The sequence below is a fragment of the Coregonus clupeaformis genome, unplaced genomic scaffold (assembly GCF_020615455.1).
Source record: "Coregonus clupeaformis isolate EN_2021a unplaced genomic scaffold, ASM2061545v1 scaf4342, whole genome shotgun sequence".
Taxonomy (NCBI): Eukaryota; Metazoa; Chordata; class Actinopteri; order Salmoniformes; family Salmonidae; genus Coregonus; species Coregonus clupeaformis.
The window spans coordinates 1-27513 of NW_025537796.1; the positions used below are offsets into that span (position 1 = coordinate 1).

The 27513-nt window shown below is 42.9% G+C and overlaps 2 protein-coding genes across 2 annotated transcripts; both read left to right on the plus strand.

The window, feature by feature from the left end:
• The first annotated feature begins 1421 nt into the window (after nucleotides 1–1421).
• LOC123490668 (G patch domain-containing protein 1-like) lies at nucleotides 1422–16802 on the plus strand. Its single transcript, XM_045220561.1, has 9 exons — nucleotides 1422–1461; nucleotides 2975–3102; nucleotides 4981–5087; nucleotides 5514–5692; nucleotides 14576–14831; nucleotides 15173–15283; nucleotides 15476–15588; nucleotides 15832–15980; nucleotides 16516–16802. The coding sequence occupies exons 2-9, from the start codon at nucleotides 3005–3007 to the stop codon at nucleotides 16547–16549; spliced, it is 1047 nt and encodes a 348-aa protein (XP_045076496.1). The 5' UTR covers nucleotides 1422–1461; nucleotides 2975–3004; the 3' UTR covers nucleotides 16550–16802.
• Nucleotides 16803–21409: 4607 nt separating this feature from the next.
• On the plus strand, nucleotides 21410–27171 carry LOC123490669 (WD repeat-containing protein 88-like; the record flags this gene model as incomplete). Its single annotated transcript, XM_045220562.1, has 3 exons — nucleotides 21410–21640; nucleotides 22915–23025; nucleotides 27083–27171. Coding segments are annotated over exons 1-3 (317 nt in total), but the record flags the coding sequence as incomplete, so codon positions are not given.
• Nucleotides 27172–27513: the final 342 nt, after the last annotated feature.

Here is a 27513-nt window from a genome sequence, read left to right on the forward strand (position 1 = left end):
AGCAGGTACACCTATATATGTCTGTCTGTCTGACCATGTCTGAAGTCTCCTGGGATATGTGTTGTATTGTAGTCCAGTGTTCTATATCTTGTATTATAAACTGGGTGGTTCGAACCCCGAATGCTGATTGTCTGACAGCCGTGGTATACCATGGGTATGACAAAACCATTCATTTTTACTGCTCTAATTATGTTGGTAACCAGTTTATAATAGCAATAAGGCACCTCGGGGGTTTGTGGTATATGGCCAATATACCACGGCTAAGGGCTGTATCCAGGCACTCCACGTTGCGTCTTTTCTGCTGTTGTGGTCCTGCAGATATCACGTTGTAGCAGCTATCACGTTGTAGCAGATATCACGTTGCAGCAGCTATCACGTTGTAGCAGATATCACGTTGTAGCAGATATCACATTGTAGCAGATATCACGTTGTAGCAGCTATCACGTTGTAGCAGATATCACGTTGTAGCAGATATCACGTTGTAGCAGATATCACGTTGTAGCAGATATCACGTTGTAGCAGCTATCACGTTGTAGTAGCAGCTATCACGTTACATCAGATATCACGTTGTAGCAGCTATCACGTTGTAGCAGATATCACGTTGTAGCAGATATCACGTTGTAGCAGATATCACGTTGCAGCAGATATCACGTTGTAGCAGCGTGAAGAACACCCCTGAACATGCACTGATATGTTTTGTTTGTGCAACGTCTTGTATCGCTCTCACCTACAATATCCTGCTGCTCCTGGCAACGTCTTGTATCGCTCTCACCTACAATATCCTGCTGCTCCTGGCAACGTCATATGACTGAGTCTCAGTTGAATTCATCCATCCAGGTTTGCACCCCCAGCAGAGCAGCAGCAGGAAGCTCTGAGTGTGTGGAGTGGACCTGCAGCCCAGGCACAGGCAGGACAGACCTTCAAACCCTTTGAGAGGACCGCTCATAAACAGGCCCGCTACGACCTCTACATAGACAAGCTCAAACAGGGAGACCGAGGTACAGAGAACTGCTTTAAACTGACATTTAATAAAGACAAAGTGCTTGACAATGACAATATGGTATTTTTAATGTTTATTATGGCCTATTAAGATAATACAACCACATACTTTTCATGTAGAACACAGAAATGGAGAGCATTTTAATACTTTCTGAAGAATCGGCCAAATTTGTTTTTGCTTTTAGGGCATTCCTCTCAAACTTGCATTATCCACTAAGATTCCAATGACGGTTTTATCATCACGAATCTAACCGTGTCCCACCAACTCTGTGTCCAGATGCCCTGGAGTTGAGCTTGGACCCCGCCATGACAGAGTGGGAGAGAGGGAGAGAGAGGGATGAGTTTGTCCGAGCGGCTCTCCTCTACAAGCCCAGCAGCTCCTCTCTGTCCTGTCGCTTCACCAGAGGGAAACAGAGTGACGCCGTGGAGGCAGACACTGTGGAGGTGACGCGAGATCAGGAGGTAGGGAGCTTCACCATAATGTTGAAGGATTGGGGTGGGGGGGGATCAGGATGTCTTCCAGAGAATGAGATGTTTTGTTGACAGAGATGAGCAGGGACGCATGGTGGAAGCAAGCAGACATGACCGGGCGCCCGGAGAAATCTCTTAGTACAGATCTCAAGCACATTATCTTAAAGCCTTACTTCCTCGTTCATCTCTGTTAATAGCTTGGTTTTGCGTCATAATGTGCTCTTGCAATAATTGGTTACAGTAATCAAATTCAACATATTCTACGATAACAGTCAGAGAAAGTATTGGGGGTTTTGAGGGTCAGTTGACGTCACTGCTCACTGTCCATTTGAGCTTACAAACAAAACACACAGAGGCATATTTCTATATAATAATAATAATAATATTCCATTTAGCAGACGCTTTATCCAAAGCGACTTACAGTCATGTGTGCATACATTTTTACGTATGGTTGGTCCCGGGATCGAACCCACTACCCTGGCGTTACAAGCGCCATGCTCTACCAATTGAGCTACAGAGGACCACATGTTAACAATGACAAGTAATTGTGGTCTATTGCTATATGTCTATCTATGACCCAGCCTTTATGGTCTCATTGTGGTCTATTGCTATATGTCTATCTATGACCCAGCCTTTATGGTCTCATTGTGGTCTATTGCTATATGTCTATCTATGACCCAGCCTTTATGGTCTCATTGTGGTCTATTGCTATATGTCTATCTATGACCCAGCCTTTATGGTCTCATTGTGGTCTATTGCTATTCTATGTCTATCTATGACCCAGCCTTGATGTCTAATCCTTTATCATCATGATCGACAGCGGGGGAACCAAACTCTCCCCCTATGACCTTTCCAGACTCTTCAATGTGGATGGACACTGTATTCTAGACGGTCACCTAGCCCGCACCCCTGAGCAGTTTGGTGGCAGGAGCGTTAGGCCAGTAATCCAAAGGTTGCTTGTTCGAATCCCTGAGCCGACTAGATAAAAAAAATTAAAATAAATGTAATGTGCCCTGAGCAAGGCACTTAACCCTAATTCCTCCTCTAAGTCGCTCAGGATAAGAGTGTCTGCTAAAGGACTAAAATGTAAAAATGGGTGCGAGCTTATGCTCAAAATGCCAACTAGATTATTAGAGCTATTACCATTTTTATATCTATCCATCTTCAAGTCTTTCAGATCTACACAAGTGCATTTGGGTTACAGGCTATGGATCCAGGATTGGGCATGAGGCTCAGTGGGTTGAGACTCTGTACTGCCTTTTTGGTCTTCAGAATGATGTGGATGACAAGCAGGCAGCTGTGATGAGGCTCAGTGGGTTGAGACTCTGTACTGCCTTTTTGGTCTTCAGAATGATGTGGATGACAAGCAGGCAGCTGTGATGAGGCTCAGTGGGTTGATACTCTGTACTGCCTTTTGGTCTTCAGAATGATGTGGATGACAAGCAGGCAGCTGTGATGAGGCTCAGTGGGTTGAGACTCTGTACTGCCTTTTTTTGGTCTTCAGAATGATGTGGATGACAAGCAGGCAGCTGTGATGATGAAGATGTTTGGGAAACTGACCAGAGACTCGTTCGAATGGCACCCTGACAAACTTCTCTGCAAGAGGTTCAATGTACCTGACCCCTACCCTGGGTACGACACACACACTCACACACACACACAGAGAATATGCACAAACGACACACGAACACAGAATAGACACACGTACACCCACAGAATAGACATACAGTACCAGTCAAAAGTTTGGACACACCTACTCATTCAAGGGTTTTTCTTTATTTTGACTTATTTTCTACATTGTAGAATAATAGCGAAGACATCAAAACTATGAAATAACACACATGGAATCATGTAGTAACCAAAAAAGTGTTCAACAAATCAAAATATATTTTAGATTCTTCAAATAGCCACCTTTTGCCTTGATGACAGCTTTGCACACTCTTGGCATTCTCTCAACCAGCTTCACCTGGAATGCTTTTCCAACAGTCTTGAAGGAGTTCCCACATATGCTGAGCACTTGTTGGCTGCTTTTCCTTCACTCTGCGGTCCGACTCATCCCAAACCATCTCAATTGGGTTGAGGTCGGGGGATTGTGGAGGCCAGGTCATCTGATGCAGCACTCCATCACTCTCCTTCTTGGTAAAATAGCCCTTACACAGCCTGGAGGTGTGTTGGGTCATTGTCCTGTTGAAAAACAAATTATAGTCTCACTAAGCCCAAACCAGATGGGATGGTGTATCACTGCAGAATGCTGTGGTAGCCATGCTGGTTAAGTGTGCCTTGAATTCTAAATAAATCACAGACAGTGTCACCAGCAATGCACCCCCACACCATAACACCTCCTCCTCCATGCTTTACGGTGGGAACCACACATGCAGAGATCATCCGTTCACCTACTCTGCGTCTTACAAAGACACAGCGGTTGGAACAAAAAATCTGAAATTTGGACTCATCAGACCAAAGGACAAATTTCCACCGGTCTAATGTCCATTGCTCGTGTTTCTTGGCCCAAGCAAGTCTCTTCTTCTTATTGGTGTCATTTTAGTAGTGGTTTCTTTGCAGCAATTCGACCATGAAGTCCTGATTCACACAGTCTCCTCTGAACAGTTGATGTTGAGATGTGTCTGTGACTTGAACTCTGTGAAGCATTTATTTGGGCTGCAATTTCTGAGGCTGGTAATTCTATTGAACTTATCTTCTGCAGCAGAGGTAACTCTGGGTCTTCCATTCCTGTGGCGGTCCTCATGAGAGCCAGTTTCATCATAGCACTTGATGGTTTTTGCGACTGCACTTGAAGAAACTTTCAAAGTTCTTGAAATGTTCCGGATTGACTGACCTTCATGTCTAAAGTAATGATGGACTGTCGTTTCTCTTTGCTTATTTGGGCTGTTCTTGCCATAATATGGACTTGGTCTTTTACCAAACAGGGTTATCATCTGTATAGCCCCCCTACCTTGTCACAACACAACTGATTGGCTCAAACGCATTTAAGGAAAGAAATTCCACAAATTAACTTTTAACAAGGCACACATGTTAATTGAAATGCATTCCAGGTGACTACCTCATGAAACTGGTTGAGAGAATGCCAAGAGTGTGCAAAGCTGTCATCAAGGCAAAGGGTGGCTATTTTGAAGAATCTCAAATATAAAATATATTTTGATTTGTTTAACACTTTTTTTGGTTGCTACATGATTCCATATGCGTTATTTCATAGTTTTGATGTCTTCACTATTATTCTACAGTGTAGAAAATAGTAAAAATAAACAAAAACCATGGAATGAGTAGGTGTGTCCAAACTTTTGACTGGTACTGTATGCTTTTTCTTACTTAAAAATTACAATGAAAATCTTTTCATTACAAAGAAACTCTTCCCTGTCAGTGTGTGTAGCCTGCACACACTTGATCACCATGGAACGAATGGTACTAGGAATACTAATACTCAATGGATACTGCTTGTGTGTCATGGCATTGGGCTCTAACTGTTGTTGTTGTTGTTGTTTTTCTTTCCAGGTCAGGGTTCGTGGGAATGCCCAAAGTGAAGAGAGACAAGTTCTCTGTGTTTAACTTCTTGACTGTATCAGAGAGTCCAACAGCTAGTGCTTCCCCCGCTCCACAAGGTAACAAACAATCAGTTCCACTTCATCCAGACACAGATATCAGAGCCTCTACCAACCCAGTTCATTTCATCTGATTTTAAAGTGACTTTCGAAGGCTTCTGTTTTATCCTATTGTGTGGATGAGTGAAGCTTGTGCTCTTTAAATAACATGATCAGTAAAAGGATCTGCTGTTTCACGCTCTGCCTTTACCTCTCGAAGGCTGATTTTAAAGTCATTATCATTCATTGGCACTTCAGTTCTTTCTGAATAGAAAGCATGTGGTCAGGAAGTAGTTATTTGACTGGCTTAGGTTTGAAGGGTTGAAAAAAAAATAATACACAGAGCTCTTATTCCATTGGTCTTCAGAGTCCTAGTGAAGACACCACATGACATCACACACTGCTTAGTAAACCTGGCCCTGAGTCTCTCCGTCTCTCTCTGTGTAGCTGTGAAGCCCTCTGAGCCAGGGAAGAGGTCCAGGTGGGATGTGTCTGGCCAGGCTGGGGCTTTGGAGAAGGAGAAGGATCCTCTCAGTGAGTTCCTCAGTGTGGCTCGAATTGAAGCCTCTGGATCAGGACCAGACACCTCTACTACTGATGGTCCTACAACTGGTCCTACTGTGGAGGTACTGGTAGAATCCTACTACACTACATACATCACTGATCCTACTGTAGAGGTACTGGTAGAATCCTACTACACTACATACATCACTGATCCTACTGTAGAGGTACTGGTAGAATCCTACTACACTACATACATCACTGATCCTACTGTAGAGGTACTGGTAGAATCCTACTACACTACATACATCACTGATCCTACTGTAGAGGTACTGGTAGAATCCTACTACACTACATACATCACTGATCCTACTGTAGAGGTACTGGTAGAATCCTACTACACTACATACATCACTGATCCTACTGTAGAGGTACTGGTAGAATCCTACTACACTACATACATCACTGATCCTACTGTAGAGGTACTGGTAGAATCCTACTACACTACATACATCACTGATCCTACTGTAGAGGTACTGGTAGAATCCTACTACACTACATACATCACTGGTCCTACTGTAGAGGTACTGGTAGAATCCTACTACACTACATACATCACTGATCCTACTGTAGAGGTACTGGTAGAATCCTACTACACTACATACATCACTGATCCTACTGTAGAGGTACTGGTAGAATCCTACTACACTACATACATCACTGATCCTACTGTAGAGGTACTGGTAGAATCCTACTACACTACATCACTGATCCTACTGTAGAGGTACTGGTAGAATCCTACTACACTACATACATCACTGATCCTACTGTAGAGGTACTGGTAGAATCCTACTACACTACATACATCACTGATCCTACTGTAGAGGTACTGGTAGAATCCTACTACACTACATACATCACTGATCCTACTGTAGAGGTACTGGTAGAATCCTACTACACTACATACATCACTGATCCTACTGTGGAGGTACTGGTAGAATCCTACTACACTACATACATCACTGATCCTACTGTAGAGGTACTGGTAGAATCCTACTACACTACATACATCACTGATCCTACTGTAGAGATACTGGTAGAATCCTACTACACTACATACATCACTGATCCTACTGTAGAGGTACTGGTAGAATACTACTACACTACATACATCACTGATCCTACTGTAGAGGTACTGGTAGAATCCTACTACACTACATACATCACTGATCCTACTGTAGAGGTACTGGTAGAATCCTACTACACTACATACATCACTGGTCCTACTGTAGAGGTACTGGTAGAATCCTACTACACTACATACATCACTGATCCTACTGTAGAGGTACTGGTAGAATCCTACTACACTACATACATCACTGGTCCTACTGTAGAGGTACTGGTAGAATCCTACTACACTACATACATCACTGATCCCACTGTAGAGGTACTGGTAGAATCCTACTACACTACATACATCACTGATCCTACTGTAGAGGTACTGGTAGAATCCTACTACACTACATACATCACTGATCCTACTGTAGAGGTACTGGTAGAATCCTACTACACTACATACATTACTGGTCCTACTGTAGAGGTACTGGTAGAATCCTACTACACTACATACATCACTGATCCTACTGTAGAGGTACTGGTAGAATCCTACTACACTACATACATCACTGATCCTACTGTAGAGGTACTGGTAGAATCCTACTACACTACATACATCACTGATCCTACTGGTAGAGGTACTGGTAGAATCCTACTACACTACATACATCACTGATCCTACTGTAGAGGTACTGGTAGAATCCTACTACACTACATACATCACTGATCCTACTGTAGAGGTACTGGTAGAATCCTACTACACTACATACATCACTGATCCTACTGTAGAGGTACTGGTAGAATCCTACTACACTACATACATCACTGATCCTACTGTAGAGGTACTGGTAGAATCCTACTACACTACATACATCACTGATCCTACTGTGGAGGTACTGGTAGAATCCTACTACACTACATACATCACTGATCCTACTGTAGAGGTACTGGTAGAATCCTACTACACTACATACATCACTGATCCTACTGTAGAGATACTGGTAGAATCCTACTACACTACATACATCACTGATCCTACTGTAGAGGTACTGGTAGAATCCTACTACACTACATACATCACTGATCCTACTGTAGAGGTACTGGTAGAATCCTACTACACTACATACATCACTGATCCTACTGTAGAGGTACTGGTAGAATCCTACTACACTACATACATCACTGATCCTACTGTAGAGGTACTGGTAGAATCCTACTACACTACATACATCACTGATCCTACTGTAGAGGTACTGGTAGAATCCTACTACACTACATACATCACTGATCCTACTGTAGAGGTACTGGTAGAATCCTACTACACTACATACATCACTGATCCTACTGTGGAGGTACTGGTAGAATCCTACTACACTACATACATCACTGATCCTACTGTAGAGGTACTGGTAGAATCCTACTACACTACATACATCACTGGTCCTACTGTAGAGGTACTGGTAGAATCCTACTACACTACATACATCACTGATCCTACTGTAGAGGTACTGGTAGAATCCTACTACGCTACATACATCACTGATCCTACTGTAGAGGTACTGGTAGAATCCTACTACGCTACATACATCACTGATCCTACTGTAGAGGTACTGGTAGAATCCTACTACGCTACATACATCACTGATCCTACTGTAGAGGTACTGGTAAGAATCCTACTACACTACATACATCACTGATCCTACTGTAGAGGTACTGGTAGAATCCTACTACACTACATACATCACTGATCCTACTGTGGAGGTACTGGTAGAATCCTACTACACTACATACATCACTGGTCCTACTGTAGAGGTACTGGTAGAATCCTACTACACTACATACATCACTGATCCTACTGTAGAGGTACTGGTAGAATCCTACTACACTACATACATCACTGATCCTACTGTAGAGGTACTGGTAGAATCCTACTACATACATCACTGATCCTACTGTAGAGATACTGGTAGAATCCTACTACACTACATACATCACTGGTCCTACTGTAGAGGTACTGGTAGAATCATACTACACTACATACATCACTGATCCTACTGTAGAGGTACTGGTAGAATCCTACTACACTACATACATCACTGATCCTACTGTAGAGGTACTGGTAGAATCCTAATACACTACATACATCACTGATCCTACTGTAGAGGTACTGGTAGAATCCTACTACACTACATACATCACTGATCCTACTGTAGAGGTACTGGTAGAATCCTACTACACTACATACATCACTGATCCTACTGTAGAGGTACTGGTAGAATCCTACTACACTACATACATCACTGATCCTACTGTAGAGGTACTGGTAGAATCCTACTACACTACATACATCACTGATCCTACTGTAGAGGTACTGGTAGAATCCTACTACACTACATACATCACTGATCCTACTGTAGAGGTACTGGTAGAATCCTACTACACTACATACATCACTGATCCCACTGTAGAGGTACTGGTAGAATCCTACTACACTACATACATCACTGATCCTACTGTAGAGGTACTGGTAGAATCCTACTACACTACATACATCACTGATCCTACTGTAGAGGTACTGGTAGAATCCTACTACACTACATACATCACTGATCCTACTGTAGAGGTACTGGTAGAATCCTACTACACTACATACATCACTGATCCTACTGTAGAGGTACTGGTAGAATCCTACTACACTACATACATCACTGATCCTACTGTAGAGGTACTGGTAGAATCCTACTACACTACATACATCACTGATCCTACTGTAGAGGTACTGGTAGAATCCTACTACACTACATACATCACTGATCCTACTGTAGAGGTACTGGTAGAATCCTACTACACTACATACATCACTGATCCTACTGTAGAGGTACTGGTAGAATCCTACTACACTACATACATCACTGATCCCACTGTAGAGGTACTGGTAGAATCCTACTACACTACATACATCACTGATCCTACTGTAGAGGTACTGGTAGAATCCTACTACACTACATACATCACTGATCCTACTGTAGAGGTACTGGTAGAATCCTACTACACTACATACATCACTGATCCTACTGTAGAGGTACTGGTAGAATCCTACTACATACATCACTGATCCTACTGTAGAGGTACTGGTAGAATCCTACTACACTACATACATCACTGATCCTACTGTAGAGGTACTGGTAGAATCCTAATACACTACATACATCACTGATCCTACTGTAGAGGTACTGGTAGAATCCTACTACACTACATACATCACTGATCCTACTGTAGAGGTACTGGTAGAATCCTACTACACTACATACATCACTGATCCAACTGTAGAGGTACTGGTAGAATCCTACTACACTACATACATCACTGATCCTACTGTAGAGGTACTGGTAGAATCCTACTACACTACATACATCACTGATCCTACTGTAGAGGTACTGGTAGAATCCTACTACACTACATACATCACTGATCCTACTGTAGAGGTACTGGTAGAATCCTACTACACTACATACATCACTGATCCTACTGTAGAGGTACTGGTAGAATCCTACTACACTACATACATCACTGATCCTACTGTAGAGGTACTGGTAGAATCCTACTACACTACATACATCACTGATCCAACTGTAGAGGTACTGGTAGAATCCTACTACACTACATACATCACTGATCCCACTGTAGAGGTACTGGTAGAATCCTACTACACTACATACATCACTGATCCTACTGTAGAGGTACTGGTAGAATCCTACTACACTACATACATCACTGATCCTACTGTAGAGGTACTGGTAGAATCCTACTACACTACATACATCACTGATCCTACTGTAGAGGTACTGGTAGAATCCTACTACATACATCACTGATCCTACTGTAGAGGTACTGGTAGAATCCTACTACATACATCACTGATCCTACTGTAGAGGTACTGGTAGAATCCTACTACACTACATACATCACTGATCCTACTGTAGAGGTACTGGTAGAATCCTACTACACTACATACATCACTGATCCTACTGTAGAGGTACTGGTAGAATCCTACTACACTACATACATCACTGATCCTAAGAGTTTTGACAGACGTAACAGTCCACTGTAATACTAAGAGGTTTGACAGACGTAACAGTCCACTGTAATACTAAGAGGTTTGACAGACGTAACAGTCCACTGTAATACTAAGAGGTTTGACAGACGTAACAGTCCACTGTAATACTAAGAGGTTTGACAGACGTAACAGTCCACTGTAATACTAAGAGGTTTGACAGACGTAACAGTCCACTGTAATACTAAGAGGTTTGGCAGACGTAACAGTCCACTGTAATACTAAGAGGTTAGACAGACGTAACAGTCCACTGTAATACTAAGAGGTTTGACAGACGTAACAGTCCACGGTAATACTAAGAGGTTAGACAGACGTAACAGTCCACTGTAATACTAAGAGGTTAGACAGACGTAACAGTCCACTGTAATACTAAGAGGTTTGACAGACGTAACAGTCCACTGTAATACTAAGAGGTTTGACAGACGTAACAGTCCACTGTAACACTAAGAGGTTTGACAGACGTAACAGTCCACTGTAATACTAAGAGGTTAGACAGACGTAACAGTCCACTGTAATACTAAGAGGTTTGACAGACGTAACAGTCCACTGTAATACTAAGAGGTTTGACAGACGTAACAGTCCACTGTAATACTAAGAGGTTTGACAGACGTAACAGTCCACTGTAATACTAAGAGGTTTGACAGACGTAACAGTCCACTGTAATACTAAGAGGTTTGACAGACGTAACAGTCCACTGTAATACTAAGAGGTTTGACAGACGTAACAGTCCACTGTAATACTAAGAGTTTTGACAGACGTAACAGTCCACTGTAATACTAAGAGGTTTGACAGACGTAACAGTCCACTGTAATACTAAGAGGTTTGACAGACGTAACAGTCCACTGTAATACTAAGAGGTTTGACAGACGTAACAGTCCACTGTAATACTAAGAGGTTTGACAGATGTAACAGTCCACGGTAATACTAAGAGGTTTGACAGACGTAACAGTCCACTGTAATACTAAGAGGTTTGACAGACGTAACAGTCCACTGTAATACTAAGAGGTTTGACAGACGTAACAGTCCACTGTAATACTAAGAGGTTTGACAGACGTAACAGTCCACGGTAATACTAAGAGGTTTGACAGACGTAACAGTCCACGGTAATACTAAGAGGTTTGGCAGAGTAACAGTCCACTGTAATACTAAGAGGTTTGACAGGCGTAACAGTCCACTGTAATACGAAGAGGTTTGACAGACGTAACAGTCCACTGTAATACTAAGAGGTTTGACAGACGTAACAGTCCACTGTAATACTAAGAGGTTTGACAGACGTAACAGTCCACTGTAATACTAAGAGGTTTGACAGACGTAACAGTCCACTGTAATACTAAGAGGTTTGACAGACGTAACAGTCCACTGTAATACTAAGAGGGTTTGACAGACGTAACAGTCCACTGTAATACTAAGAGGTTTGACAGATGTAACAGTCCACGGTAATACTAAGAGGTTTGACAGACGTAACAGTCCACTGTAATACTAAGAGGTTTGACAGACGTAACAGTCCACTGTAATACTAAGAGGTTTGACAGACGTAACAGTCCACTGTAATACTAAGAGGTTTGACAGACGTAACAGTCCACGGTAATACTAAGAGGTTTGACAGACGTAACAGTCCACGGTAATACTAAGAGGTTTGGCAGACGTAACAGTCCACTGTAATACTAAGAGGTTTGACAGACGTAACAGTCCACTGTAATACGAAGAGGTTTGACAGACGTAACAGTCCACTGTAATACTAAGAGGTTTGACAGACGTAACAGTCCACTGTAATACTAAGAGGTTTGACAGACGTAACAGTCCACTGTAATACGAAGAGGTTTGGCAGACGTAACAGTCCACTGTAATACTCAGAGGTTTGACAGACGTAACAGTCCACTGTAATACTAAGAGGTTTGACAGACGTAACAGTCCACTGTAATACTAAGAGGTTTGACAGACGTAACAGTCCACGGTAATACTAAGAGGTTTGACAGACGTAACAGTCCACGGTAATACTAAGAGGTTTGGCAGACGTAACAGTCCACTGTAATACTAAGAGGTTTGACAGACGTAACAGTCCACTGTAATACTAAGAGGTTTGACAGACGTAACAGTCCACTGTAATACTAAGAGGTTTGACAGATGTAACACTCCACGGTAATACTAAGAGGTTTGACAGACGTAACAGTCCACTGTAATACTAAGAGGTTTGACAGACGTAACAGTCCACTGTAATACTAAGAGGTTTGACAGACGTAACAGTCCACTGTAATACTAAGAGGTTTGACAGACGTAACAGTCCACGGTAATACTAAGAGGTTTGACAGACGTAACAGTCCACGGTAATACTAAGAGGTTTGACAGACGTAACAGTCCACTGTAATACTAAGAGGTTTGACAGACGTAACAGTCCACGGTAATACTAAGAGGTTTGACAGACGTAACAGTCCACGGTAATACTAAGAGGTTAGACAGACGTAACAGTCCACTGTAATACTAAGAGGTTTGACAGACGTAACAGTCCACTGTAATACTAAGAGGTTTGGCAGACGTAACAGTCCACTGTAATACTAAGAGGTTTGACAGACGTAACAGTCCACTGTAATACGAAGAGGTTTGACAGACGTAACAGTCCACTGTAATACTAAGAGGTTTGACAGACGTAACAGTCCACTGTAATACTAAGAGGTTTGACAGACGTAACAGTCCACTGTAATACGAAGAGGTTTGGCAGACGTAACAGTCCACTGTAATACTCAGAGGTTTGACAGACGTAACAGTCCACTGTAATACTAAGAGGTTTGACAGACGTAACAGTCCACTGTAACACTAAGAGGTTTGACAGACGTAACAGTCCACTGTAATACTAAGAGGTTTGACAGACGTAACAGTCCACTGTAATACTAAGAGGTTTGACAGATGTAACAGTCCACGGTAATACTAAGAGGTTTGACAGACGTAACAGTCCACTGTAATACTAAGAGGTTTGACAGACGTAACAGTCCACTGTAATACTAAGAGGTTTGACAGACGTAACAGTCCACTGTAATACTAAGAGGTTTGACAGACGTAACAGTCCACGGTAATACTAAGAGGTTTGACAGACGTAACAGTCCACGGTAATACTAAGAGGTTTGGCAGACGTAACAGTCCACTGTAATACTAAGAGGTTTGACAGACGTAACAGTCCACTGTAATACGAAGAGGTTTGACAGACGTAACAGTCCACTGTAATACTAAGAGGTTTGACAGACGTAACAGTCCACTGTAATACTAAGAGGTTTGACAGACGTAACAGTCCACGGTAATACTAAGAGGTTTGACAGACGTAACAGTCCACTGTAATACTAAGAGGTTTGACAGACGTAACAGTCCACGGTAATACTAAGAGGTTTGACAGACGTAACAGTCCACGGTAATACTAAGAGGTTTGACAGACGTAACAGTCCACTGTAATACTAAGAGGTTTGACAGACGTAACAGTCCACTGTAATACTAAGAGGTTTGACAGATGTAACAGTCCACTGTAATACTAAGAGGTTTGACAGACGTAACAGTCCACTGTAATACTAAGAGGTTTGACAGACGTAACAGTCCACTGTAATACTAAGAGGTTTGACAGACGTAACAGTCCACTGTAATACTAAGAGGTTTGACAGACGTAACAGTCCACTGTAATACTAAGAGGTTTGACAGATGTAACAGTCCACGGTAATCCTAAGAGGTTTGACAGACGTAAGAGATGGATGTTTTGTAAATGACATGTTGTTTATCAATGATCTTTCTGACTGAGCAGCCAGACACTGAGAAGGAGGAGGAGGAGGAGGAAGAGGAGAGCAGGCCACCCATGGATCTGTTCAAGGCCATCTTCGCCAGTTCATCAGACGAGAAGTCTTCCTCTTCTTCTGAAGGAGAGAGTGAGGAGGAGGAGGAGGAGGAAGGTGTTCGGAGCAAGGCTGGGACTGGGCCTCAGATATCTAACCAGTTCAATGTCAACACAAGCCCACCTGCTCCACCTGTGTCTGTATCAGCTACACCCAGCCAGCACACAGGTAAGAACACCGGTCCTTCTGTTCCTATAGCCAATATAGATGGGTAGTTTAACAATGGCTGTTTGGGTAGATAGGAGAACGATGAAAGGCCTCGATGACAGTGGACAAAATGGACGTGGTTTTAACTATTTGGGTAGATAGGAGAACGATGAAAGGCCTCGATGACAGTGGACAAAATGGACGTGGTTTTAACTATTTGGGTAGTGGACAATGATGAAAGGCCTCGAGGACAGTGGACAAAATGGACGTGGTTTTAACTATTTGGGTAGTGGACAATGATGAAAGGCCTCGAGGACAGTGGACAAAATGGACGTGGTTTTAACTCTGTTTTTCTTTTTTAGACGTTATGTTCAAAATGCCCAGTGGTCCTGCTGCTGCCCCGCCCCCTCAGGACCAGGAAATGGAAGAGGAGGAGTTTGGACCTCGACTGCCCCCCCCTTCCTCTACATTGAGTGAGTCCTTTACCAGTAACGCGATCAAATCTTGTATTTGCCCGGCCCGGTTGAACAGACATTCATGATTCCTTAACATCCATTCAATTCTTGTCGTTCGCATAAAAGCTATTCAAACCGGTCTGTCGCAGCCCATCTTGAGATGTTTATGTAGATGATTTGGAATCTCTCCGTCTCTGCTTGTCTATTCAGCAGCAGAGAGCCGTCCGGCCCCAACTCCCTCTGCTAAGAACGACAAACACAAGAAGAAGTGTAAGGAGAAGTACAAAGCCAAAAAACACGGCAAGCACAAGAAGGACAAAAAGGTACGGGCGGGGGAAACAAATGAACCCAGGAAAAATTGACTACGATGTCTTGTCTGTCTGTCTCTCTCTGACACGCTGCTCTATGACTGGCAAAGTGAGTTATTCAAGAGTATCTCCATTGCACCAAACATGTTTGGTCTTTGTTTTGGTGGAGGTGCCAGAAACGCCATTCACTGTCTGTCAATATGTCCTCTTGACTCTCCCTCTCTGCCGTTGTTGTTGTGTTGTTGTTGTTGTCAACAGCAGAAGAAGAAGCACAAGAGGCACAAGCACAAAAGCAAGCAGAAGAAGAGCGGTAGGAAGGAGGAGTCATCAGACAGCAGCTCAGAGGGGAGTGACGGGAACAGCCAGGAGGAGGGAGGTGGCGTATCAACAGAAGAGCTGCTCAGAAGGTCAGAGGGCATGGTCCTTGTTTCAATCAGCTGATGTAGACAAACACATGACATTTCAGGAGGGGTTGAAAAACTCTTAATAATACAGACCCTGCATAGGCCTGCTCTAACACATCCCTTTATTACTGTCTCACAATGTTTTGATCTGAATGGCTTTTTAAGGTGCTTTTTAATGACATTAATTGTAGTCCTCTGTAGCTCAGCTGGTAGAGCACGGCGCTTGTAACGCCAGGGTAGTGGGTTCGATCCCCGGGACCACCCATACACAAAAAAATATATGCACGCATGACTGTAAGTCGCTTTGGATAAAAGCATCTGCTAAATGGCATATTATTATTATATTATTATAGTCCAAAACAGTTATAACCAGGTACAAAACGGTTATAATCAGGTACAAAATAATTATAACCAGGCCAAAAACTGTTATAACCAGGCCAAAAACAATTGACCCATGTCATTAAAACATATTGTAATATTATGACCGTGTCATTACACTAATGATATTAATTGATCCTTTCCTCTCCCATCTCACCAGGTTGAAGAGCATCCGTGGGAAGAATCTGCAGTGAATCTGTGATCCGACAGACAGCGGGATCCACCATGTCCTCTATGAGGATAGATACTGGAGACTGGAGTCAGGGATCATTCTGTATGGCATTTAGGAATTCCAATAGCCCTGTACCTACGGTGATGAAAGAGGATCTTACTCTAAATAGTAAATCTCATTAGATGTGAGTTTTTGCTGATCAATGTCTTGGGCTGATATGTTGAGATATCATGAATTGTTGCCATCCTCTGTCAATCAATAAAAAGTAGATTTTTTGTTGTTGTTGTAATCGGTCTCTGCATTATAATCATGACAGTCCAGATTGTCTGTGATGTGCCAAGTCTGGTGACAGGGCTTTGGATCTGTTATGATCCCATAATGTATCTTTGCATGGATAAAAAGTTAAGCTATATACAGTGCATTCAGAAAGTATTCAGACCCCTTGACTTTTTCCACATTTTGTTACGTTACAGCCTTATTCTAAAATTGATTAAATGATTTTTTTCCCTCATCAATCTACACACAATACCCCATAATGACAAAGTGAAAACGGGTTTTTAGACATTTCTGCAAATGTATTAAACATAAAGAAATACCTTATTTACAGAAGTATTCAGACCCTTTGCTATGAGACTTGAAATTGAGCTCAGGCGCATCCTGTTTCCATTGATCATCCTTGAGATGATTGTACAACTTGATTGGAGTCAACCTGGGGTAAATTCAATTGATTGGACATGATTTGGAAAGGCACGCACCTGTCTATATAAGGTCCCACAGTTGACCGTGCATGTCAGAGCAAACACCAAGCCATGAGATGAAAGGAATTGTCTGTAGAGCTCCGAGACAGGATTGTGTCGAGGCACAGATTTGGGGAAGGGTACCAAAAAAATTTCTTCAGCATTGAAGGTCCCCAAGAACACAGTGGCCTCCATCATTCTTAAATGAAGAAGTTTGGAACCACCAAGACTCTTCTTAGAGCTGGCCGCCCGGCCAAACTGAGCAATCGATGGTCACTCTGACAGAGCTCCAGAGTTCCTCTGTGGAGATGGGAGAACCTTCCAGAAGGACAACCATCTCTGCAGCACTCCACCAATCAGGCCTTTATGGTAGAGTGGCCAGACGGAAGCCACTCCTCAGTAAAAGGCACGACAGCCCTCTTGGAGTTTGCCAAAAGGCACCTAAAGACTCTCAGACCATGAGAAACAAGATTCTCTGGTCTGATGAAACCAAGATTGAACTCTTTGTCCTGAATGCCAAGCGTCACGTCTGGAGGAAACCTGGCATTATCCCTACGGTGAAGCATGGTGGTGGCAGCATGCTGTGGGGATGTGTTTCAGTGGCAGGGACTGAGAGACTAGTCAGGATCGAGGGAAAAATTAACAGAGCAAAGTACAGAGAGATCCTTGATGAAAACCTGCTCCAGAGCGCTCAGGACCTCAGACTGGGGCGAAGGTTCACCTTCCAACAGAACAACAACCCTAAGCACACAGCCAAGAAAACGCAGGAGTGGCTTCGGGACAAGTCTCTGAATGTCCTTGAGTGGCCCAGCCAGAGCCCGGACTTGACCCCAACCTAACATCTCTGGAGAGACCTGAAAATAGCTGTGCAGCGACGCTCCCCATCCAACCTGACAGAGCTTGAGAGGATCTGCAGAGAAGAATGGGAGAAACTCCCCAAATACAGGTGTGCCAAGCTTGTAGCGTCATACCCAAGAAGACCGGAGGCTGTAATCGCTGACAAAGGTGCTTCAACAAAGTACTGAGTAAAGGGTCTGAATACTTATGTATGTGTTATATTTCCGTTCTATTTTTAATACATTTGCAAAAATTCCTAAAAAACTGTATTTTCTTTGTCATTATGGCGTATTCTGTGTATATTGATAAGGGGATAAAACAATTTAATCAATTTTAGAATAAGGCTCCAAGTTAACAGAATGTGGAAAAGTCAAGGGGTCTGAATACTTTCCGAATGCACTGTATATATACTACCAGTCAAAAGTTTGGACACACCTACTCATTCAAGGGTTTTTCTTTATTTGTACTATTTTTTACATTGTAGAGATAGTGAAGACCTCAAAACTATGAAATAATACATATGGAATCATGTATTAACCAAAAAAGTGTTTAAAAAATCAAAATATATTTTATATTTGAGATTCTTCAAATAGCCACCCTTTGCCTTGATGACAGCTTTGCACACACTTGCCATTCTCTCAACCAGCTTCATGAGATAGTCACCTGGAATTTATTTCAATTAACAGGTGTGCCTTCTAAAAAGTTAATTTGTGGAATTTCTTTCCTCCTTAATGCATTTCAGCCAATCAGTTGTGTTGTGACAAGGTAGGGGTGGTATACAGAAGATAGCCCTATTTGGTAAAAGACCAAGTCCATATTATGGCAAGAACAGCTCAAATAAGCAAAGAGAAACGACAGTCCATCATTTCTTTAACACATGAAGGTCAGTCAATCCGGAAAATGTCAAGAACATTTAAAGTTTCTTCAAGTGCAGTCTCAAAAAACCATAAAGCGCTATGATGAAACTGGCTCTCATGAGGACCGCCACAGGAAAGGAAGACCCAGAGTTACCTCTGCTGCAGAGGATAAGTTCATTAGAGTTACCAGCCTCAGAAATTGCAGCCCAAATAAATGCTTCACAGAGTTCAAGTAACAGACACATCTCAACATCAACTGTTCAGAGGAGACTGCGTGAATCAGGCCTTCATGGTCGAATTGCTACAAAGAAACCACTACTAAAGGACACCAATAAGAAGAAGAGACTTGCTTGGGCCAAGAAACACGAGCAATGGACATTAGACCGGTGGAAATCTGTCCTTTGGTCTGATGAGTCCAAATTAAAAGTTAATTTGTGGGATTTTTTCCTTCTTAATGCGTTTGAGCCAATCAGTTGTAGGGGTGATATACAGAAGATAGCCCTATTTGGTAAAAGACCAAAATCAAATCCAATTATATTTGTCACATACACGTGTTTAGCAGATGTTATAGTGGGCGTAGCGAAATGCTTGTGCTTCTAGCTCCGACAGTGCAGTAATATCTAACAAGTAATATCTAGAAAATTCACAACATATACCCAATACACACAAATCTAAGTAAGGAATGAATTAAAAATACATATATGGATGAGACTAAGATACAGTAGAATAGTATAGAAGACAGTATATACATATGAGATGAGTAATGCAAGATATGTAATGTGTTCCATTTCTTAAAGTGTCCAGTGATTTCTGGTCTATGTCTATAGGCAGCAGCCTCTAATGTGCTAGTGATGGCTGTTTAACAGTCTGATGGCCTTGAGATAGAAGCTGTTTTTCAGTCTCTCTGCACCTGTACTGACCTCGCCTTCTGGATGATAGCAGGGTGAACAGGCAGTGGCTCGGGTGGTTGACGTCCTTGATTATCTTTTTGGCCTTCCTGTGACATCGGGTGCTGTAGGTGTCCTGGAGGGCGGGTAGTTTGCCCCCGGGAATGCGTTCGGCAGACCGCACCACCCTCTGGAGAGCCCTGTGGTTGTGGGTTTTAGGTGCCAAGCCAAATTTCTTTAGCCTCCTGAGGTTGAAGAGGCCATGTTATGGAAAGAACAGCTCCAATAAGCAAAGAGAAACATCAGTCCATCATTACTTTAAGACATGAAGGTCAGTCAATATGGAACATTTCAAGAACTTTGAAAATTTCTTCAAATGCAGTCGCAAAAACCGTCAAGCGCTATGATGAAACTGGCTCTCATGAGGACCGCCACAGGAATGGAAGACCCAGAGTTACCTCTGCTGCAGAGGATAAGTTAATTAGTTACCAACCTCAGAAATTGCAGCCCAAATAAATGCTTCACAGAGTTCAAGTAACTGTGTGAATCAGGCCTTCGTGGTCGAATTGCTGCAAAGAATCCACTACTAAAGGACACCTCCAATACGAAGAGACTTGCTTGGGCCAAGAAACACGAGCAATGAACATTAGACCGATGGAAATCTGTCCTTTGGTCTGGAGTCCAAATTGGAGATTTTTTGTTCCAACCGCCGTGTCTTTGTGAGATGCGGTGTGGGTGAACGGATTATCTCTGCATGTGTATTTCCCACCGTAAAGCATGGAGGAGGAGGTGTGGAGGTGCTTTGCTGGTGACACTGTGATTTTATTTAGAATTCAAGGCACACTTAACCAGCATGGCTACCACAGCATTCTGCAGTGATACACCATCTGGTTTGGGCTTAGTGGGACTATCATTTGTTTTTCAACAGGACAATGACCCAAAACACCTCCAGGCTGTGTAAGGACTGTTTTACCAAGAAGGAGAGTGATGGAGTGCTGCATCAGAAGACCTGGCCTCCACAATCCCCCGACCTCAACCCAATTGAGATGGTTTGGGATGAGTCGGACCGCAGGGTGAAGGAAAAGCAGCCAACAAGTGCTCAGCATATGTGGGAACTCCTTCAAGACTGTTGGAAAAGCATTCCAGGTGAAACTGGTTGAGAGAATACCAAGAGTGTGCAAAGCTGTCATCAAGGCAAAGGGTGGCTATTTGAAGAATCTCAAATCTCAAATATATTTTGATTTGTTTAACACTTTGTTGGTTACTACATGATTCCATGTGTGTTATTTCATAGTTTTGATGTCTTCACTATTATTCTACAAAGTAGAACATAGTAAAAAATAAAGAAAAACCCTGCAATGAGTAGGTGTGTCCAAACTTTTGACTGGTACTGTATACTTTTTCTTACTTTAAAATGACAATGAAAAATCTTTTAATTACAAAGAAACTCTTCCCTGTCAGTGTGTGTGTAGCCTGCACAGTTCACACTGCAGTTCATCTCAGTCACACCAAACTCAGCGCTCCAGATGCATCACCGTTGCTATGGGAACGCACTGACCGGCAGAGCTAACTTTGGACAACATTGGTTACTCTGACCGGCTAGCTACTTTAGCGAAAAAAAAAACATTGAAATTCCTGAACAATAGAGAAACACATTTCGTTTCCTGGGGGGAAAAAAATGACGAGGAGAAATATCGACCCTTTGTCACTTGATGAAACCATTGATGAGGAGAAGGAGGAGAACGATGTGGAGAAGATGAGTGTCTCGGTGTGGGAGCATCAGGCCCTTGCCCAGGTATCAGTTAGCTAGCTGGCTAGAAAGGGAATGAGTTGAATATAGTGTTCATGTTGATAACTCAATTCTAGAGCAGTTAGCTAGCTAGGTTTATGTGCTATAATAGTGTGCAGCTACTTCCATGTGAACTGTTTTAAAACTACAAAACTTTAACGAATGATTGGTAAACTAATAGTTAACGTTAGCAAGTCAAGCTAACAGCTAGCCACATATACATAATTGATTGCATTGCACCTGTGTCATAACCCTGACAATAACATGAATGATGGCTCTTATCTAGAGCCACTTACACATTGGTGCATCCACCTTATGATAGCCAGTGGGACGACTTTTATACTATCCCAGGTATTCTTGTCCTTTTGCTTGTCTTGACAATGAGTTGGCAAAAGCACAAACAGATCTGGGAGCAGGCTAGGAAACACTGCATGAAAAGCCTGCCTGCTATAAATCTGGCAGGTGGCCAAACATATAAATTATGACAAAGACATCTCAACAGATGGGTCATTCATTGAGGTGCCATTTTAGAACAGAAAGACCAGACCCCGGCTATGGTATTAAATTATTGGCATTCAGATTATCATTACTGCAATGCTTTAGTCGTGTTCAAAACATATTTAAGTGACTTTGTTGAGCTTCACATTTTACATTTACATTTTAGTCATTTTAGCAGACGCTCTTATCCAGAGCGACTTGCAGTTAGTGAGTGTATACATTTTCATACTTTTAAATACTTTCGGATGATTTGGACATGATGCGCGAAAGATGCTAATATCAGTGCCATGACTTGAAAGGGATTTGTGCCAAAAATGCTAAAACGTTAGCATGTGAAACAGTGCCAGGGAAACATAATTTAGCCCACATACTATGACTATGTGTAATGAAGATGTGAGATGGGGCTTGATTCCCCATGCCTCTTTAGATCCCCATCATGGTGTAATGAAGATGTGAGATGGGGCTTGATTCCCCATGCCTCTTCAGAACCCCATCATGGTGTAATGAAGATGTGAGATGGGGCTTGATTCCCCATGCCTCTTCAGATCCCCATCATGGTGTAATGAAGATGTGAGATGGGGCTTGATTCCCCATGCCTCTTCAGATCCCCATCATGGTGTAATGAAGATGTGAGATGGGGGCTTGATTCCCCATGCCTCTTCAGATCCCCATCATGGTGTAATGAAGATGTGAGATGGGGCTTGATTCCCCATGCCTCTTCAGAACCCCATCATGGTGTAATGAAGATGTGAGATGGGGCTTGATTCCCCATGCCTCTTCAGATCCCCGTCAAGGTGCTGAGGGGTCACACAGACGCCATCACCAGCTGTCACTTCTGCTTTGACGACACCAAAGTCCTGACCAGCTCCCACGACAAGACGGCCACACTATGGGTAGGCCTATACCTCACAGGTCTATGAAACACTAGGACTGTGTCTCAAATGGCACACTATTCTCTATATAGTGCGCTACTTTTGGCCAAAAGTAGTGCACTGTGCAGGGAATTAGGTAGCCATTTGAGACGCGGGTGTGTTAATTAATTAATACAGGCATACACATCTCAAGGCAATTATAAGGCCTATTATTAAAGCTATTTCAGTTTCCATCTGTGTGACGTTTCACTCACCTATCCATCTCAGTGTTTATGAAGATTGCCTTTCACTAGTGGACGTGGATGCCTATCTTACCTATAATAAAATATTCATGTTGAAAGCTTATTGTGCCATCTGGCCTATAGCTATTAACCTGAAGGACACTACTGGTCAAAAGTTTTAGAACACCTACTCCTTCAAGGGTTTTTCTTTATTTTTACTATTTTCTACTTTGTAGAATAATAGTGGAGACATCAAAAATATGAAATAACACATATGGAATCATGTAGTCACCAGAAAACTGTTAAACAAATCAAAATATGTTTTATATTTGACATTCTTCAAATAGCCACCCTTTGCCTTGATGACAGCTTTGCACACCCTTGGTATTCTCTCAACCAGCTTCACCTGGAATGCTTTTCCAACAGTCTTGAAGGAGTTCCCACATATGCTGAGCACTTGTTGGCTGCTTTTCCTTCACTCTGCGGTCTGACACTATGAAGGCCTGATTCACACAGTCTCCTCTGAACAGTTGATGTTGAGATGTGTCTGTGACTTGAACTCTGTGAAGCATTTATTTGGGATGCAATTTCTGAGGCTGGTAACTCTAATGAACTTATCCTCTGCAGCAGAGGTAACTCTGGGTCTTCCATTCCTGTGGCGGTCCTCATGAGAGCCAGTTTCTTTATCAGCGCTTGATGGTTTTTGCGACTGCACTTGAAGAAACGTTCAAAGTTCTTGAAATGTTCCGTATTGACTGACCTTCTTGTCTTAAAGTAATGATGGACTGTCATCTCTCTTTGCTTATTTGAGCTGTTCTTGCCATAATATGGACTTGGTATTTTACTAAATAGGGCTATCTTCTGTATACCCCCCTACCTTGTCACAACACAACTGATTGGCTCAAACACATTAAGAAGGAAATACATTCCACAAATGAACTTTTAAATAAAATAAAATCTAATTTTATTTGTCACATACACGTGTTTAGCAGATGTTATAGCGGGTGTAGCGAAATGCTTGTGCTTCTAGCTCCGACAGTGCAGTAATATCTAACAAGTAATATCTAACAATTTCACAACATATACCTAATACACACAAAACTAGTAAGGAATGGAATTTAAGAAAATATACATATATGGACAAGCAATGACAGAGCGGCATGGACTAAGATACAGTAGAATATTATAGAATAGAATGCAGTATATACATATGAGATGAGTAGTGCAAGATATATAAACATTATTAAAGTGACTAGTGTTCCATTTCTTAAAGTGGCCAGTGATTTCAATAGGCAGCAGCAGCCTCTAATGTGCTAGTGATGGCTATTTAACAGTCTGATGGCCTTGAGATTGAAGCTGTTTTTCATTCTCTCGGTCCCAGCTTTGATGCACCTGTACTGACCTCGCCTTCTCGATGATAGCGGGGTGAACAGGCAGTGGCTCGGGTGGTTGATGTCCTTGATGATCTTTTTGGCCTTCCTGTAACATCGGGTGCTGTATGTGTCTTGGAGGGCGGATAGTTTGCCCCTGGTAATGCGTTCGGCAGACCGCACCACCCTCTGGAAAGCCCTGCCGTTGTGGGCGGTGCAGTTGCCGTACCCGGCGGCGATACAGCCCGACAGGATGCTCTCAATTGTGCGTCTGTAAAAGTTTGTGAGGGTTTTAGGTGCCAAACCGAATTTCTTCAGCCTCCTGAGGTTGAAGAGGCTCTGTTGCGCCTTCTTCACCACACTGTCTGCGTGGGTGGACCATTTCAGTTTGTCGGTGACGTGTACGCCAAGGAACTTGATGCTTTCCACCTTCTCCACTGCGGTCCCGTCACATACGTCTCGTGTTTGAGCCGTTGAATTGCTACTCCACTTTGTCTCTATACAGATGTTTTGCCAGTTTAATTGCCTTGCGGAGTGAGTAGCTACACTGTTTGTATTCTGCCATATTCCCAGTCACCTTGCCATGGTTGAATGCGGTGGTTCGCGCTTTCAGATTGGTGAAAATGCTGCCGTCTATCCACGGTTTCTGGTTAGGGTAGGCCTTAATAGTCACAGTGGGCACAACATCACCTATACACTTCCTGATAAACTCAGTCACCATTTCAGTGTATTTGTCTAAATAATTTTCGGAAGCTACCCGGAACATATCCCAGTCCGTGTGATCAAAACAATCTTGAAGCGTGGATTCCGATTGGTCAGACCAGCGTTGGATAGTCCTTAGCATGGGTATTTCCTGTTTGAGTTTCTGCCTATAGGAAGGGAGGAGCAAAATGGAGTCGTGGTCAGATTTGCCGAAAGGAGGGCAGGGGAGGGCCTTATAACCATCCCGGAAGTTCGAATAGCAATGGTCGAGGATTTTGGCAGCGCTAGTACAACAGTCGATATGTTGATAGAACTTTGGCAGCCTAGTCCTCAAATTTGCTTTGTTAAAATCTCTGTTGCGCCTTCTTCACCACACTGTCTGGGTGGGTGGACCATTTCAGCTTGTCAGTGATGTGTCCGCCGAGGAACTTGAAGCTTTCCACCTTCTCCACTGCGGTCCCGTCGATGTGGATAGGTGGCGTGCTCCCTCTGCTGTTTCCTGAAGTCCACGATCATCTCCTTTGTTTTGTTGACGTTGAGTGAGAGGTTATTTTCCTGGCAACACACTCCCAGAGCCCTCACCTCCTCCCTGTAGGCTGTCTCATCATTGTTAGTAATCAAGCCTACTAATGTTGTGTCATCTGCAAACTTGATGATTGAGTTGGAGGCGTGCTTGGCCACGCAGTCATGGGTGAACAGGGAGTACAGGAGGGGGCTGAGCACGCACCCTTGTGGGGCCCCAGTGTTGAGGATCAGTGAAGTGGAGATGTTGTTTCCTACCTTCACCACCTGGGGCGGCCCGTCAGGAAGTCCAGGACCCAGTTGCACAGGGCGGGGTTCAGACCCAGGACCTCGAGCTTAATGATGAGCTTGGAGGGCACTACGGTGTTGAATGCTGAGCTATAGTCAATGAACAGCATTCTTACATAGGTATTCCTCTTGTCCAGATGGGATAGGGCAGTGGGCAGTGTGCAGTGTGATGGCGATTGCATTGTCTGTGGATCTATTGGGGCGGTAAGCAAATTGAAGTGGGTCTAGGGTGACAGGTAAGGTAGAGGTGATATGATCCTTGACTAGTCTCTCAAAGCACTTCATGATGACAGAGGTGGGTTCTTCGGGCGATAGTGATTTAGTTCAGTTACCTTTGCTTTCTTGGGTACAGGAACAATGGTGGCCATCTTGAAGCATGTGGGGACAGCGGACTGGGATAGGGAGAGTCCGTAAATATGAATATATGATTATGAATATGTCCGTAAACACACCAGCCAGCTGGTCTGAACATGCTCTGACGACGCAGCTAGGAATGCCGTCTGGGCCGGCAACCTTACGGGGGTTAACATGCTTAGAAGGTACACCTGTTCATTGAAGTGCATTCCAGGTGACTACCTCATGAGGCTGGTTGAGAGAATGTCTAGCCTGTGCAAAGCTGTCATCAAAGCAAAGGGTGTCTATTTGAACAATCTCAAATATAAAATATATTTTGATTTGTTTAACAGTTTTTTGGTTACTACATGATTCCATATGCGTTATTTCATAGTTTTGATGTCTTCACTATTATTCTACAATGTAGAAAATAGTAAAAATAAAGAAAAACCCTTGAATGAGTAGGTGTTCCGAAACTTTTGTCCAGTAGTGTATATGCTATGGATGTATACCAAATAGCACCCTATTCCCAACATAGTGCACTACTTCTGACCAAGGCGTATAGGGCTCTGGTCAAGAGTAGTGCACTATGTAGGGAATAGGGTGCTATTAGGGACACACTATGTGTGTCTGCTTCTGAAGGACACAGAGAGTGGTGCCGCACTATTGGTGTTTGAGAGAGGACATCTGTCGAACATCTCGGAGTGTGCCTTGATTCCCGACAAGAAAAGGTGAGTTGTCAGTGTGTTCCGATTGCCTACCCTTCTCCATAAGTGTGTCGCTCGTACACTCCAACATATTCCTAACACCAGTCTATTCCTTTTACATCCATGAGGGGGAGTGTACAAGTGCACACTTTGGGAGAAGGGTAGAGCATCAGAATGTAGCCTTGCTCTTATGGAAATTGACCACAGAAGCCCTTGTCTGTTTTTAGTGATTATACATTTGTTATAACTCTTCATATAATTGTTTTGTTTCCTCAAATATCACATCCCACATATATATAGGGACCTCACCATACCATATTATCACCATACTGAGGGACCTCACCATACCATATTATCACCATACTG

Bases quoted from the DNA above. Each gene is read 5' to 3' on its own strand.
- LOC123490668 (XM_045220561.1), top strand. From the start codon at position 3,005: ATGATGAAGATGTTTGGGAAACTGACCAGAGACTCGTTCGAATGGCAC. The intron at 5,088-5,513 runs GTAACAAACAAT...CTCTCTGTGTAG, and splicing joins TGCTTCCCCCGCTCCACAAG to CTGTGAAGCCCTCTGAGCCA. The intron at 14,832-15,172 runs GTAAGAACACCG...TTTCTTTTTTAG, and splicing joins TACACCCAGCCAGCACACAG to ACGTTATGTTCAAAATGCCC.